Below are 17,125 nucleotides of genomic sequence, written 5' to 3' on the forward strand. Positions count from 1 at the left end.
GTCGTAATTTGAAACTGAAAATAGGTGCAGAGAGTCAGAATTCGGCTGAAGAATCACGCTCAAGTGTTAAATTTCCGATATATCAGATATTTTGAAAAGTGCAAGAGGGTTTGGGCAAAATATGACCCATCGCCGTTTTCAGTAATTGGCATATTTTCGGTATAAAAAGTTGTAATTTGAAAATAAAAATAGGTGCAGAGAGTCATAATTCGGCTCAAAAATCACGCTCAGGTGTCATATTTCCGACATTTCAGATATTTTGAAAACTGCAGGGGGGTTTGGGCAAAATATGACCCATCGCCGTTTTCAGTAATTGGCATATTTTCGGTATAAAAAGTCGTAATTTGAAACTGAAAATAGGTGCAGAGAGTCAGAATTCGGCTCAAAAATCACGCTCAGGAGTCAAATTTCCAACTTTTCAGATATTTTGAAAACTGCAGGGGGGTTTGGGCAAAATACGACCCATCGCCGTTTTCAGTAATTGGCATATTTTCGGTATAAAAAGTCGTAATTTGAAAATGAAAATAGGTGCAGAGAGGCAGAATTCGGCTCAAAAATCACGCTCGGCTAGGAGTCAAATTTCCGACATTTCAGATATTTTGAAAACTGCAGGGGGGTTTGGGCAAAATATGACCCATCGCCGTTTTCAGTAATTGGTATATTTTCGGTATAAAAATCGTAATTTGAAAATGAATATAGAATTTTCCAATGCTCTCACTTAGTATTAAGTTTTAGTCGAAGTGTTTTTTTCCTTGTCCGAAACGCTGTGCGTATTAGTGGCTTTAGTCATTGTATGTACTAGCGCTATCTAGAAATCCAACATTATATTTGTAACTCATCTTGTATGTATGTACTTTTACCTGAATAAACATTTAATTTGATTCGATTTGACCTTACAAAAAACTGGACTACTCCTATTGCAAATTCACTACTTTTAGCCCGTCAGCTCGCTACTTCTAGCAATTTGGATCTGGCGTCCCTTTGTTGACCCGTCCCCGTCCTCTGTAGACACATGGTGTAGGTGGTACTGGAGAGGTGCTGGTGGTACACGATAGGTGCAGGTGGTACTGGAGAGGTGCAGGTGGTACAGGGGAGGTGCAGGTGGTACTGGAGATGTGCAGGTGGTACAGGGAGGTGCAGGTGGTACTGGGGAGGTGCAGGTGGTACTGGGGAGGTGCAGGTGATACAGGAGAGGTGCAGGTGGTACTGGAGAGGTGCAGGTGGTACAGGGGAGGTGCAGGTGGTACTGGGGAGGTGCAGGTGGTACTGGAGAGGTGCAGGTGGTACACGATAGGTGCAGGTGGTACTGGAGAGGTGCAGGTGGTACTGGAGAGGTGCAGGTGGTACAGGGGAGGTGCAGGTGGTACTGGAGATGTGCAGGTGGTACAGGAGAGGTGCAGGTGGTACAGGAGAGATTCAGGTGGTACAGGAGAGACATTAGTCAAGTCACAGCCCCGCTCCTGTGCCAGGTAAGTCCACTACGGGCTCACCATAGCCCGTGCTACTTGGAACTTTTTGTTTCCAGTAGCTGAATCTTAAACAACAACAACGGTACAGGAGAGGTGGTAGATACCTGGGTACCACGACACAAATGTAGTCTCCGTCAGCCCACGTAGCATTGCTCTCTCAGCCCTAAGCTCAATGTATAATTTAGAAATTAATAAACTTTGCCTGTAACCCCGAGGTGATATTTAAGTTTTGACCCGAGAGGCGAGTTTACATTCACTCATTCTGTTAAAGAACATACCAATATTTACCTGAGGGGCCGCCATATTCAAATTCAAATTTGTATTCTGGTAAAAGTACATACATAGAAGATAAGTTACAAACATGATGTTAGATTTATAGATAGAGCTAGTACATTCAATACCTAAAGCCACTAATATGCTTAGTGTTTCGGGCAATGTCTGGGGGAAAAAAGCACTTTGACTAAAACTTAATAGTAATTGAGATTAAAGTATAAATTATGTTGAAAAAAGGGGGAAAAAAAGGGTGGGGAGGAACATGGCAGAAATCAGCAATTGTACAAGTTGGTCAACAAACTGCTTTGTTTAAATAGCAAGACATGGGTTGACATTTAGAGGGTAAGGTAGGTTACATGGCATTTATTAGGTAGTACTTAGTTTTTCTCTTAAACTGGTTGAGAAAGGTACAGCCTTTGACATGATTGGGATGTCATTCCACATTCTGGGTCCCTTGTTTGTAGAGCATTTCTAGTTTGGTTACGGCACACTCTTGGAATAGCAAATAGGTATTTGTTTCTGGTGTGGTGCCCATGGGTTCTGTTACAACCTTCTAGGAAGTGTTAAAGGTCAGGATTGACATTTACAGTTCAGAGTTTTAAATATATAGACTACACTTGAGAGGATGTGCAGTGACTTAAAATCTAACATATTCAGATATTTAAGTAAGAGTACCGTGTGATGTCTGGGGCCAGAGTTAGATATTGTTCTAATAGCAGCTTTGTGTTGAGTAATTAGAGGATGTAAACAATTTTGGGTAGTAGAACCCCAAGCACAAATACCATAGTTGAGATAAGGATAGATGAAAGAGTAATAGAGCATCACCAAGGCAGGGCGAGGTACATAATATCTGATCTTGGAAAGAATGCCAACAGTTTTAGAAACTTTTTTTTTTGCTATGTTTAGAATGTGTGCATATCTAGTGGCCTTGACGGGGACAGGAAGCCGGCATCTTATCAAATGTCCCTCGATTGTCCCTGAGGATTTTTTTCCAGCTGGGTTTTGAACTGAAGTAATGCCTTGGCATCTATGGCTTCGGCAGGTAGATGGTTACATGTATTTAATTTATAATCTATGGGTGAAAAACCATCTTCTGTTTCCTGTCCTATGTTGTGGCTTGTTGTACTTAAAGCTATTGCCACATTTATGCATTACATTTGTCTTTTTAAAGAAGTGGTCTTTTGCAACCAAATTCTAGGAATAGTCCAGAAAAACTTTGACTTGGACAAAACGAAGGTAGTTGTACAACTGTAAATCTCCAGTGTGCCTCCCACTTGGGTTATTGTATTCAAGCATCCTCTGAAAGACATATCTGCTTTGGAGAAAGTTCAACACTAGGCAACAAAAATAATTCCAGAAGTTGGTCAACTCTGATACCAGGAACGGTTGAAGGCCACGAGGCTAACGACACTTCAAACTAGACATGATCGGGCTGATCTCCTTGAAACCTTTAACTGCTGTACTGATCAGTTTGGAGGATATTGATCCAGGCAACTTCTTCAAAAAAGGTCAGATTTAACTCAAACTAGGAGCAATGGTTTCAAGCTGACAAATGGGGAGGACCTTTGACAAGCTGCCAGCTTCCTGTCCTCATCGAGGCCACAAGGATGTTAGTGGCCACTTTGGTAAAGCATAATAAGCCACAATGTAGGACAGAAAAAGGAGATGTTTTTTCACCTAAAAGGGTTATAAACCAATTTGGCTGCCGCCCATTGAAGCCATAAATGCCAAAACACTGCTGAATTTCAAGATCCAACTCGATAAAATCAGGACAAATGTACCATTTTTAGTACAGGGTATTTGCCGTCTGTCACCCCATATTATTTAAGTTTCTTTTAAATTTTATAAGGAAAGAAAATGTAAAAAATAAGTGGTAACTTTATACTGGGTATCCAGTTATGAAGAACTGACATCAATATCAGAATTTAATATGAAATTCTGTGTATTCCAGGAAATATATGAATAAAAAACAAATGATAAGAGTTAAATTATATACTGTACTGCAATTATGAAAATTCTTTCAGACTGATATGATTGGAGTACTGCTGTAAAAGTACTGCATTGAGGGAGTGAAAATCTAATATTGGGACGTGAAGAAAGGATCTCTGGTGGCACTCCATCATGTCTCGTAACAAGCGTACAGTACTTGTTATAGTGAGTTTTTATTATTATATTATTGTGTATTTAACCTTTAGTGATGCATTATTGCAGCTCATTTATTTATCCTTGAACTATCATTCTGCTGCTTCCATAGTTTAGACAGTACATGTATACTGCATACCTTAGTTTTGTAACCTATAGTCATGCAAATTATATACTGTACTTCACTGTCATCACAGGCATTTTTGTCCCATATATTCACCTTTTAATAACTACTGCAGTACAGTACTTGTAGCTCCTTCATGTAAAGTCTCTGGTATCCGGTAATTTTGGGCCTAAAAACCCTGCGGTGCCTGCAACATGTTGTTTTTACATATTAATATCACACCTTACTGATCAGTGGTTCCCAAGGATTCACTGAACATTCAGGACCTGATACCAGTATTTGACTGGAGGTTGCTCCATTGTCCATCTGCCTAAATGGCTGAATATTCAGAAATATGGCAGGTTTTTATAGTAGTGTTATCATAATATACAAGCTTTACTGTAATGCTTACATTCCCTTATTGTCATGGGAGTTATTTAGGAGTCTGTATACTACACCCAGGAGAACTGGACACTGCAGTGCATTATACAGTATCAGATTACTTAAATATTGTATTTTAGTTAATATCTCTATAAATACTGCACCTTCAGACATGATTGTAACAACATTTTATAGATATAAATCTACTCTATTGATATTTATTTTTTATTTATTTGTATATACAAGAGTTCTTACATTCTTGAACAGCCACTAGCATGCATAGCATTTCGGGCAAGTACTTAATCCTATATTTCCCGGAATATGACCCACCAAATCGTTTAACAACCAGGTACCCATTTTACTGTTGGGTAAACAGAGACTACAGTTAATAATTGATGTCCAGTAAATCCTTCCCCGGTCAGGATATGAACCCAGGACAAAGCGCTCGCAAAACGCCAGGCGAGTGTCTTACCACTACACCACAGGGACTGCAATGTTTGTCACAAGTGTTTGCAGAAAGGTATTTTTTAATTTGATTAACTAATAGAATGACATTGGGGCTGGATAATGACAACTGTAAGCTAGTACAGATGGCTGTGAAGATGTAAACAATCTACATTAATCTTTTAACACACAGGAAGATGATGATGAGGAGGAGGACTATCAGAGCCAATCTCAGAGTCAGACGGGGGCACAGTTATCGCCAGAGGATAAAACTAAACTTGCTGGTATTGTTTGCAATTTTTTGCTGGTAGCTGAAAGCAAGAAGGTGGGTGCAATAAGTTTGATCCCATCGTAAATTACTTTAATGTGGATATTGCTTACACAAGTTTTGTTGTTGTTGTTGTTGTTGCTAAGGACCACATGACTACTTCTTTTCTGGTATTAAATATAATGCAATAATTAGTTAAGGTTTTAAGCTCAAAGCTCCACAACACTTCCAAACACGCCATATCCTCAGTTTGTTATATATATTTTGATGTTGTACTACATTTGTAGGTTAATCTTCAGTCATCATGATTGGGTTCCAACTGGAAGTAGTATATTTGGCTTGGCTATTCATCCTTGCAAAATTGTAAACTGCCTTTTGAAAAGTAGATAGTTCAGGGTCAGTTATGTAATGAGGAGACCAAGAAACAAATTCGTGATCTTTGTGGGTCAGTCATAAAGAACAGGAAACAAGCTTGTGGTTTCATGCTGTCTGTATGTACTATTCGGATGTTTCGGTTAGTAAATTTGCTTTACTTGGGTGAGCGCTTGTTGCTTTTAGTTATTGGTATGTATATGATGCTGGTCCTTAGTGTGTTAACGAATACAGAATGTAGCGTCTAATTTAACTTTATAGATGAGCATATATCCGAGACTTCCCCCTCCCCCCCCCTCTCTCTCTCTACCTCCATCACCGTCCTCTACTCGGTTGTTCCTTCAAGCTATTTCCATGGGCAGGAATATACAGCTGGGGGAGGTTGACATTTTGCACCAGCAAACTGGGGATCTTTTCAAACATCCCTATTGGGTTATAATGGTGTAAAGGAGACACTGGAGGATTCCTAATCCAGTTACCTCCAGAATGCCAATTCTGGAGGTAACTGGATTCTATACTTTGAACTTTAAGTGCTACATGACATAAGTGACTGCCAAGGAACGTTCTCCTTATCACTAGTTGGCAATCCTGGCTACTACTCTGAACTGCCTCCAATTGTTAGCACCCACATGTCAACAGGGTACCCAGGCATTGCCACTTCTTTTTTCTTTTGACTGTTTCCTTATGCACTTTGGGCTGGCAGATAACATTATTCAGTTTAGCAATTTGTGTTTTTCTTTATAAACTTTTATTACATTGTGCAGTGGGCTTATGCTGTTAGTGTGCACATTTTGTGTTTAGTTATTGTGTATCTGGATTTGGTAAACTACCTCCATTTCAGTTATCCTGTGTATGCTGGTTTGGGTAGTTTCTCAGCAGTAGATAGTCTCCTTGAGTTTTTTACTACATTACTTTTCCAACTCTTTTATGAGTTTCTTAAGATTTAGACATTAGTGCTGGGCACAAGTTATACCGAATTGTTCTGCTGCATGTCACCAATTCATGATTATGCGGTTTGTTTTGTTTACGTGGTCACATTACTGGGGAGGTGGAGGATCAATGGGAGGGTGAAACAACACCACCACCACCACCAACAACAGAATACCTGGGATCTTATTCCATACTACATTGATCAGCAAATTAAGTATGCCTCCAACAGCGAAGATGTTAGAAATTTATATCGGTAATTCCGAATGCCTCTTAAAAAGGGAGGTCAAGCCAAAATGAAGGTCTTGAGAGCCAAAGACAACCAAGTAACAAAGGCTCGGCATCTGGCATTTAAAGCTGAACTTGCCAAGTACTGTACAGTATTTGTACAGTCTAGTTATTTTATGGTTAGGTAAGTTTAATTAAGCTGCTAATAAGCAAATTTTTTATTTTTATTTTAATATAAAACATTCCAGTTTGAGAAAGATTGTGATAGCTTTGAGATCCACCAAGGTAAAATTTGTTACTTCAGTTTTACTTCTATGAAAATGTTGCCATAACAATGTAATTCTATTATTAATATATGTGGAAATACAAATTTAATTGGTTACAATATTTAAAAAAAAAAAAAAAGTGCGCCAAAATTTTTTTGGAGTTGTATTTGGATATCCTTGTAACTTGGATAAGGGTCCACCCCATATTATACGAATTGGTGAGCAATATTTTCATCTAGTCTTATGAAGCAGTTGTGGATGACTCACTTGAGTGTTGTGGTGATTCTCTGTAGTGCACAAGATGAATGGATGCAATTATCATCATCATTTATTTATATACTGTATATACTACTTATTTTCTCTGGTTTAATGCCTACCAACTTCAAATTGGAAAAATGTGAGATTATGATTTTGGTCAATAATAGGCATTTTCAGAATGTAACTTATGATTCACCTTATTGTTTCTCATAATTGGAGACAGGAAGTCTGTTAGGCTTATCAAGGAACTTGCCCAACCAACTCTGTCCCAACTGGGATCAACCCCAAAATTGTGTATTGTGACCCGAGGACATTAACCATTGGACTACTGGACTTACATGTACAGTATTGAGAATAGTGAAATGTTTAACTTTTATTTATTACTGTATTAGGTTATGAAACTGAAACCAATTGTCATTTATTTTACAGATACCAGTAAAGAGGTCAGATATTGTGAAAGCAGTCTTGAAAGAACATGGACGGCAATTCACTGCAGTTATGGCTCAAGCAACTGATATCTTGGAAAAGGTATGGATATTACAAATTTTCCTACTACAAACTAGATACTTGTCTTAGGCCTTGTAAAGTTTGCCTGCCTTATGTCGTCTCAAAAGTAATTAAGGGTTAACATTACATTTAATAGTACACTTTATTGAAGCATGCTGTCAATATTGATTTCCTGTTTTATGCATTCAGAGAGAACCAATGAAGAACCTCATAAAAAGTCCACCGATTAATCATTTTGAGAAAAATTGTAATACAATACTGTATCCCATACATTATTTTTTCTTTCTGAAGAAATTAATAAAAATTTTCCTATAATTTTGGGTCCTCTCAATCAGTTTTTATGGCTTGTTAGTTCACGACACATTTTAGTCATTTTACCTCCAAGTAAAGGGTTGTGGCTTACATTTGGGGAAGTGAGAGTGTACCAAGCCGGCTTTCCTTCTCATCTGACCCCTTTTTAGTGAAGTTGCACCATTGAGCTATTGTTTTGAGTCAGGTTACAAGTTCTGAACTTTACCCCTCCTTATCTTTGCAAAGCTTCTGAGTATTTTTTTTCTCTTTGGTGTTCCATAGAATCCATGTGTCCATGTTCCATATAATTTGCCCTGTCTTGATACATGGCTTGGTCTTTAGTCTTTAACCTCAGTTTCATATACGGTGACACTCCCGCCCCCCTCCTCACTGTCTTCCATATGCTAACAAGAGTCCTCAATGAAGGTAAGATATATGTACTGCATTGTGGCTAGTACAAAGAGTGGTATTCCGTATAAAATGTATTTTTAAGTTAATATTTTTGGGGGTGTGGAATGGATTAATTCAATTTACATTATTTCTAATGGGAAAATTTGTTTAGTCACGAATTTTCGAGTTACGGCCCGTCTCTGGGAATGGATTAAATTCATAAGTGGAGGTACCTCTGTATAGTTGGCCAGGCAGTAGTGCACATATGACTTTTGGGACTTTTTAATGCTAATTTTTCTGGGACCAAATAAATAAAAGGAGGATTTTCTCTTTCAGGTTTTTGCTTACAAAGTAGTTGAGTTAGAGAGTAAGAAGAACAATTACATCTTGATCAACAATATTGGCACGGCTCATTCTGACAATGAAAACACTTGCAAAGGAAGTGATGCTGCCAAGATAGGGCTTCTAACTTGCATACTTGCAGGCATATTTATGACTGGTGAATTGATGCCTGAAGGTGAGTGTAGCTTTTCAGTTTAATTTGTTCTTTTTAATTATATTGTTCACATGTGATAAATTTTTCTAGACCTCTACAATAAATCACAATCGGATATGAGCAAGGACTTCCAATTGACAAAGGAAAACAATGCTACACTCAGTATTAATAAAATCTAAATACTGTACAATGCTTTGGCATTGAAAAATTGTAAACTGTAAACTGAGTACAGGATACAAGACTGATCTCCTCATAGAAAGGCATGACCTAGTCATAAAGCTACGAGTAACGTAAGAAAATAGAGATCCTTTACAGTCCACATAAAACCAACGAAACGGTTAAACTGTGGTACCAGGACTGCCTGAAAACAAAAAGAGAAAGTGTAACGTTTTAGAGTAGAGATGAGAGAGATAATAATTCAGGAAGAACTATTTGTAAGTCAGGAAGTATTCCTGGATCTTCATGATACCTGGTAGAACATTCCCAGCCACCCGCAAAGTTCAGGGATTCGCTGGGGTCTAGAAAGGAGCATGGGGATTTATGTATTGTAATTCTACTCCTTATGTTTTTTCTACAGTGAATGGGTGAAGCATAATAGCCCCTATATTTAAATATCTAAAATTTTTAATAATTTCCAAAAGTAAAAAGTAGAGTAGATAGGCAATGGGAAAACTCTTCATTATGCAAGTGAATTTTTAAGAGTTTTTTGCATACTCTATAATCTGTAAATTAATGCAGATTGATCCACAAATCATTTTATGTGGTAAGAATGCTATGTGTTGCATGTAATGTGATTGGTTTCAAATGTTTAAGATATGATGCTCATGTATGTTTAGTTTTACTAATTTGTATCGCTATATAATATATATATATATATATATATATAAATAATATACACATTTGTGCAGCTTACATGATTAAACAAACTTTCAGAGAGTTTTCCCTCTCTTTGAGGTCGAGAACATGATGATTTCTTAGCACACCTCATTAGTTTAAGTCTGATGTGTTGCACAATGGGAAACTTGTACATTTAATATTTTACTTGTACTTATTTCATTAATTAACTCAGAATTGCTTTCTCAGGTTCAATGAAGGAATATCTTAAAAAGTTGGATATTGATCTGGATTCGAAAGAAGTACATCCTGCTTTTGGCAATATCTCAAAACTCATAAATCAGGTGAGGGTTTATTGTAAGTATTACTGTATTCATCAGTATGTATAGACAGATGTTCACCTTTACCCTTAGGCAGTGGCCATGGAGTCATACTCTCCCCTATATGCAAAAAAGAGATTCCCCCAAAAAATTTGTCATTATAAAATTACTAATTTGTATTCAGAATCTAAATAAAACGCAAAATTAAGTGAATACTCTATTGCTTCACTGAGTGGAGACGCTCTGCAAGGCTTCGTCTAGCATTTGTCAACGCCTCATGCTCGACTTTGCTGTTTTATTGATTATTTTATCACATGTTTTTCTTTATAAAAAACTTTCTTTGAATTTAAATATTCACATTTGCATCATATGGTACATGTAAAACCCAGACGATAATTATTTAAATTGTCCTATGAAGATGACAACATTCCCCAAGTAAAATTCATAACAATAACTGCATTTTTATCATGAAATGGTAGCAGGATTTTTTCATGAATCAAGATAAACTCCATAACATCCACATAGACCTATTATATTCATATTTGCATCATATATATGTAAAACCCAGACAATAATTTTTTAAATCTTTATATGGTGACTATTAAGCTGTGAATCAACAATTGATGATAACCGGTGTCTAAGGGTTAAAGGGTTAACAAACTCCTGATTGATCTCATTCATGTATGGAATTTACCTCGACTATTACATTGGCTAATGCATTATGCTGCTGTTCTTGCTTCACTCTGAAGATGGTTTTTATATCTTAGTCTGATGTGCAGCATCTATCTGTGCCCCCTCATTTTGGTCTCTGATCTATCAAAGAGCCTGTCTTTTTTCACCATGTTAATACAGTACCTCTTAAGTATCTTGCATGTTGTAAAATTGTTCCTTTTTATGCTTATTGTATTGTGATAGCTCTTTCAGCCTGTCCTTGTAGCTCAGGTCATTTATTTGGTTCATAGTAGTAGGCATCCATCAGTCTCAGAAGACTATGGAGTTGGCAGGTACTCTGGTGTCGGCCTGGTCTGGAGTGGCTTCACCAGGGCGCAAAGCCAGGGTAGGTTGATTCGGGGAGAAGCTGTTACCCAGGCAGCAGGTCCCCCTCTCCACGGTGCTGAAAGTCTCCAATGGAAAGGCATACGCCAATACGATTGGTTCCAGTGCCGTCGCAGGAACTGAGAGTTCCGGGGATGACCTCATAGGGGATAGGTTGACCTAACCCCTATGAGGTCATAGTAATGACTATGGGAAAATGCATGCCCTCTGCTTTGACCAAGCCATGGTAACCTCTCAGGCTTGAGCTGTGTCCTGTGCTCATCCACGGTAGTTCTGGATATTGCGGCCTGTCTTGGCCTTTCTGAAGGAAAGATGGAGTTCTTGTGATTGTATGTTCTAGGGAAGGTCTTTGGCTATTTTTAACTCTCTTAGAAGATTCTTTTGGCTATAATTTCACTCATCTGGTTATTAGGATTTCCACTCAAGTAGGTATGTCTGCATTGGGATCTATTGGTTTTTATTCACATGTGCAATGGTGGTGGTCCCATGTGTATGAAGTGTACTGACCTAGTGATCTGTGTTTTTTTTAGGGTTCTTGTCATTCATTTGTATTTTGCAATACCTCGCAAAACAAAACAGACTGCACAGACTGCATCTCAAGATAACCTCAAGATATGGTTTACCTGCTGGGTTTGATCTTGCTTTTGCTTGCCAAAAAAGACAAAAGATTGTGGTCTCTTCTGGATTTCTCTTTTAACCCATTTTCCAGGAGGGTCTTGTTACCTCTTCAGTTTAAAGTTTGTGCCCTTCTGGGCTGTCGGTTCCTGGCAGCTGGAATCTTGTGGTTTCCCTATGTATCTGACTCACTCTTGAGGCTGTACACCTGGTCTTCCTGCTCCTTCCTGGTCTTTACCGAGGATTTCTCTACAGGTAATTCTCATGACTAAAGGTTCTGGATTTCAGGAACCTGCCTGGTGCTTTCTTGTCTGAAGGTTTCCTTTGTTTCAACCTGTCTTTGGTTGACTTTACAGGCTAGGGTACATTTTGGGTGGTTCTCCTGAGGATGTCCATCGGCCTCACCAGACTTGTATTATGTTTCTGACGTTTGGCATATTTTGGGGTCCCCCTTTGCCCCAATCCCAGTTTTGCTCAGTTTCCACAGGTCAGCCTTGGCGGCATTTGTTTCCAAAACTGTGAACCCACTTTACTGAGACTTGTGACTTTACAAAAGAAATACGGGAATTGAGGAAAATCAACACGCTTAGAAAAAATGTTAAATGTAATGATATGCATTTTTCTAGTGGGGTCCTAGGTCCCTGGCCTGCATGGTGGGGCTCATTTTGGGCAGCTTTTGAATGGAAAGGGTTAGCTAACTGAGGTAACCTGATCCTCCACCTAGTGTGATGGCCAGATGCAATATGGCTGATATATTTACATCACATAAATGAGCATTTGCATTGTTACCTTTTAGGTTTCTAATTTCTTTCTAACTCATGCTTGTTTTCTTGCACATGTGCATTTTGATAGGTTTTTAAGTTTGCTTTGTTTAATCAATTCAGATTCTTATATTCTAGCTTTTGGTAGGCAAGGTTGGGTCTCAAAGACCTGGTGTGTCTCTGTAAGACATGGCTTGACCAGCACTTAGCACAGGAAGATACTGAGGGCCCCATCAGAAAAGAATAGTCATCACATTTAATGCTTGATTTTTCTATGTTCCCATTTTGCAAACTTGGTTTGTTTGGCCATGTATCTTTCTCTTTGAAGTTTCTTGTGCCGTGTCTCAATCTTTGTATGTTTGTTCCTTATAACAAGGTTTGTCTCCCATTTCCAAAGCTGAGTTGTGAAGTTTAGTCACCTCCATACTTTATGCACATGAGCTCGGGAAGTATGCTATGCTCACTGTCCTTTTTTTCGTCTATCTCCTGTTTGGAGATTTGGAGCGTGAGAGTTCTGGAGGTCGGCTCGTATCTTTTCTGCTAGATACCTACCGAGTCTTTGCATTCCCAGCAATGATATGTTACACTTACCTGCCTCTCGTTGATCTTATACCAGTTGGAAAGTTGGCTGTTTTGGTGGTAGTTTGACTCGCTACTCCATGGCCCTTCTGTTCCATCTGATAAAGTTCCTCCTACCTTTTTGGTTTTATGTAGTAGAGGTTTCCTTCTTCTATTGAAGTTTGCTCAAGGATACAGCTAAGAGGTGTTCTCAGAAATAGGGCATCGAGTGAAACAAATTGCCCATATCTGAGCCATTCTTTATTGCTCCCATTACATTCCTCTTTGTCCAGTCCTTCCCAAGTATTCTTGGCTTGACCTCCATCTACTCCATTTTGGTACTGGTCAGGGAAGCAGCTGAATGTTTTGCCAATAATTAGTAATGTGAGAATTAACATTATTATATTGACATTTTTGGCTAGAGGGAATGTCAAGTTTAAATTGTTTTATACAGTAGTCAGGTGCTCTCTCATTAATGGTTTAAGTTAAAATTCACCACTATCTTCTCCAACTACATGACCAAATAATAGTATTTGAAAAGTTATTTGTCATGTATGGTTGAGGGAAGTATAGTATTCCCTTCTTAGCCAGTCACTAGGTTGTTTCCTTAAGGCAGCAATGTGGGCTCACAAAGACTCATCTCGCTTGCGAGGCTCTGAAGAAAATTCTTTAGAGCCTGACAGGTGGGCCGAGTTTCTGTGAGCCTTACATTGTCTGCCGACTTGAGGAAACAACCGAGCGACTGGCTTAGAAAGAAATACGTTGCTTCCCTCGACCAAGTTTTGTATATCTTTATGCACACCATAATTCATATACCATTAAGCCTTAAATTACATAGCAGTATCATGTGTTCAGACAAACCTTCAGATGTTCCTCATATTGTTTTTGTATTGCATGTATATTTTAGCACATTTAAAAAATTTATATAGCTAATAGCAGAGAGAGAGAGAGAGAACTATTATTTACATTTATGGTTCACAGGATTTTGTAAGACAGAAATATTTAGAAATAACCCAGGACACGACTGCAGATCCTCCTACCCGTGAATATCGCTGGGGAGAAAGGGCCCACCATGAGCTCTCCAAGAAAGATGTACTTGAATTAGTCTGCAAGGTAAGTTGAAGTGTTACTTTTTGTTAGTGCTTTTTTTGGTAATGAATGTATTAGTTATAGCTCCTAGCAAGAATCTGATGCTATTTTCTCCTGCACCCTCTCATGAAAAAAGATATCACAATGATCATAAAAATATTTTTGTGATCGTTGTTGCATATATATAATACAGTGAAATATCCTGTACAGATTGACCATAGCATCAGATGTAACATGATATTTTCTGATAAAACTGGAATGAAGTTCAAGAAAAGCTTCTTTGTGGTTATATTTTGGATATATAAAGTGAATAGTAGGGGGGGGGTGCTCTGAAATATATTGAATATAATGGAGTTGGTGGAAAGATGTGAAGAACTTTTAGTAGGCTCAGGAATCTGTACACCAGTTGAGAGGCGGGACCAAAGAGCCAGAGCTCAACCCCCACAAGCACAACTAGCCGAGTACATACATACATATACAGAGTATACAAACATCCATAAACATTTCATTTATTTATGCTTTTAAATACATGTCTTGTATCCTCAGCATAAGGTACGAGGTCTTCTCTTGTTTAAGGTAAGAGTATGTAATAGAGAGATGTTGGCCTATGGCCCATTTCCATTGCTGGGGGTCTTCACCCTGGATTGGTGAACATAATCTTTTATCACTCGAGCAGATAAAACCCCTTTGTGTGATTGGAATACTTTTTGATGATTTTATGAGCAAAAAAATCAAAGCCAGAGGTTGCAAAATTTGAGAATGGATGACACTAAAATGCATCATCAGGTCGTGTACTGAAAAGTAACAGCCGACTCTATTAAATATAATAACATAGGAGTATGCTGGGGCTTTGTGATGTTACTTCATGGTTGTTTTATGTTTATGTAAGAGATAATTTAGGTCAAGTTTCAATATATTGTGTGTACTTAGTAAATGAAAGTAATAAATGTAGTTTAGTGCATTTTTGGCTTGTACAGAAGATTATACCCATAACAAAATTCGAGTGATATACATTGGTTGACTCCTGTATTGATTCGTGTGATTGACTGCCGAAAGGTAATGTGTGTAAATGTAATGGTGGTAGAGAAGAAAGTCCTGTGAGAGGGTCCTGGTAGTACAGTCGGGTTTGTTCCCTACTCACAATTGAGAATTTGGGTTAGTCCCAGGCGGGACAGAAATGATTGGGAGCTTTCCTATCACCTAATGCTGCTGTTCACCTAGCAGTAGGTAGACACCCAGGAGTTAGTCAGCTTGCTGTCGGGTTGCATCCTGGAGGGGTGGTGGGGAACCTTGATATAAGTCTTTAATGTGTATAATTACACTCTGGCTGCCTGTCCCCCTGACACAATGAATTATTATTCATTATTTTTGAAATGTGGGTAAATAGACATTCTGCAAGTTCAAATATTTGGGCTCTGTGTCAAAAGAATTTGTGGAAAGTTAAAATAAAGACAGGAAAAGCAAGTGACTGGTTGGGAAGAATAAGATAGAAGGAAACAGCATGAGGGGTTCTTGCAGTGGTAGTTGCCAAGTCTTTCTATGTAAGAAGCTGCATGACAAGAGCTTGAAAAATGAACAATGTGAAATGCATTTGTGATGTTATGATATGAGACCGAGGAATGAAAGGTCATGTAAAGATGTAGAGTATAAGAAGTGAATTGTTAAATTTAATCTTATTGAAGAAATGGATGATAATAGAGGGGTTAAAAGAGTGTATTAAAATGAATGTTAAGGTAAGAGATGGCCAGGAATGCCAAAAAGATGGACAGACACGGTGCTAACCTAGTTGTACAGTAATTATATCTACAAGACCAAGATTTGAGTGCGAGAGAGAAATTGGGGATTAAGTGTGACTCAAATTACTGTATTTCAAATACAGTATATATATGTTTCATGACCACTAGTGAAGCTTCAGTTAAAAACAAGATTTACTTGACTTCCCTGCCAGGTATATGGAAATAACATGAGACCACAGACTTGGACAACACAGTGGAGGGTTGCCCAAGGACAAGAGTAGTGGACAGTCTCACATTTTGGACTCGCTAGATCATGGAACTTAAACTTTACATTCCTGTTTGCTTCTGTTTAATTATCATGTTTCCAATTTTAGCTGTACAGAAAATAAAAACAGATTTCACTATATCAAGTTTTTTAATTCCATAGAAGAGGTTTAATTTTAAGGACATTCAAATCTTTTATTAAAAAATGATTGTTGTGAAGTTTGTTACCTAGAATTTTTTGCTTTAATAGGCAGAATAAAATCAAGTAAGTAAAATTAGTAATACTTTATTCCATTGTATGTATTGTCTAGGGGGCCCAGTAGCACAGTTGGGTTTGTTGTTGACTCAAAATTGGAAATTCCGGGTTCAAATCCCAGGCAGGACAGAAATAGTTGGGCACATTTCCTATCACCCAATGCCTCTGTTTACCTTGCAGTAAATAGGTACCCAGGAGTTTGCTTATTGTGGGGTTGCATCCTGGAAATAGTTTAACATAGGGGGGTAAAGGGGCCTTGCTATAAACCTAACATGTTCAAGTTCCCTGACATGCTATCTCTGGATGACGCATGTTGCTTTTGACCCGGTCCTCTAGCTATCCCTTGTGTTGTGCCATCCAGTCCACGGAGGGTGGAAACTGGCGGCTTGCAGCATGTCAGTGGGACAATCGGATCCGCAGCAGACGTTGAGAGTTTTCTTATTCAAAGGGGGGGGGGCAGGCCTCTGTTGCAGAAATAGGACGAAAAGCGTCTTTTCTTCACCGCATGATGTGTGCTAGGGGCTTGTTTGTCAAATGTATGTGCGTGCGCACACACACAGGCTACCTATCACTGATAACATGAATTATAACAAATTATGTACAGAGGTTACAGAAAACAATTGTAGTGCATTCTGCAGAGTATAAGTGAGCATTCCTAAGAGGATCTACTAATACATCCTGCCCACTTGCTTAGTGTGTATCAGTGAAAGCCCCTTGTTAGGAGGGTCTAGTAGGGATTTGTAAGCATTAATAGGCTAGGTATACAAAAAAAAATTGGGTAAGCTGGTGGTTATTGATTGATCTTACCTTTTGTATTGTCA

General features: G+C 38.4%; 1 protein-coding gene across 5 annotated transcripts in view; it reads left to right on the top strand.

Annotated features, from left to right (window-relative positions):
- Positions 1–16,190, top strand: part of MAGE — a 32,035-nt gene extending 15,845 nt beyond the window's left edge. The window contains exons 1-8 of one of the 5 annotated variants that reach the window (XM_045743397.2): positions 932–1,017; positions 3,767–3,896; positions 5,006–5,137; positions 7,561–7,659; positions 8,656–8,836; positions 9,899–9,993; positions 13,941–14,072; positions 15,997–16,190. In XM_045743397.2, the coding sequence (XP_045599353.2) occupies positions 3,864–3,896; positions 5,006–5,137; positions 7,561–7,659; positions 8,656–8,836; positions 9,899–9,993; positions 13,941–14,072; positions 15,997–16,065 (741 nt within the window). In that variant the 5' untranslated portion in view covers positions 932–1,017; positions 3,767–3,863 and the 3' untranslated portion in view covers positions 16,066–16,190. Of the gene's footprint in view, positions 1–931; positions 1,018–1,037; positions 1,062–3,760; positions 3,897–5,005; positions 5,138–7,560; positions 7,660–8,655; positions 8,837–9,898; positions 9,994–13,940; positions 14,073–15,996 lie in introns of those variants that run through there. The other 4 variants (XM_069334432.1, XM_045743396.2, XM_069334433.1 and 1 more) reach the window with 4 other exon arrangements.
- The last annotated feature ends 935 nt before the right edge of the window (positions 16,191–17,125 follow it).

This window comes from Procambarus clarkii, chromosome 31 (genome assembly GCF_040958095.1).
Source record: "Procambarus clarkii isolate CNS0578487 chromosome 31, FALCON_Pclarkii_2.0, whole genome shotgun sequence".
Classification (NCBI taxonomy): Eukaryota; Metazoa; Arthropoda; class Malacostraca; order Decapoda; family Cambaridae; genus Procambarus; species Procambarus clarkii.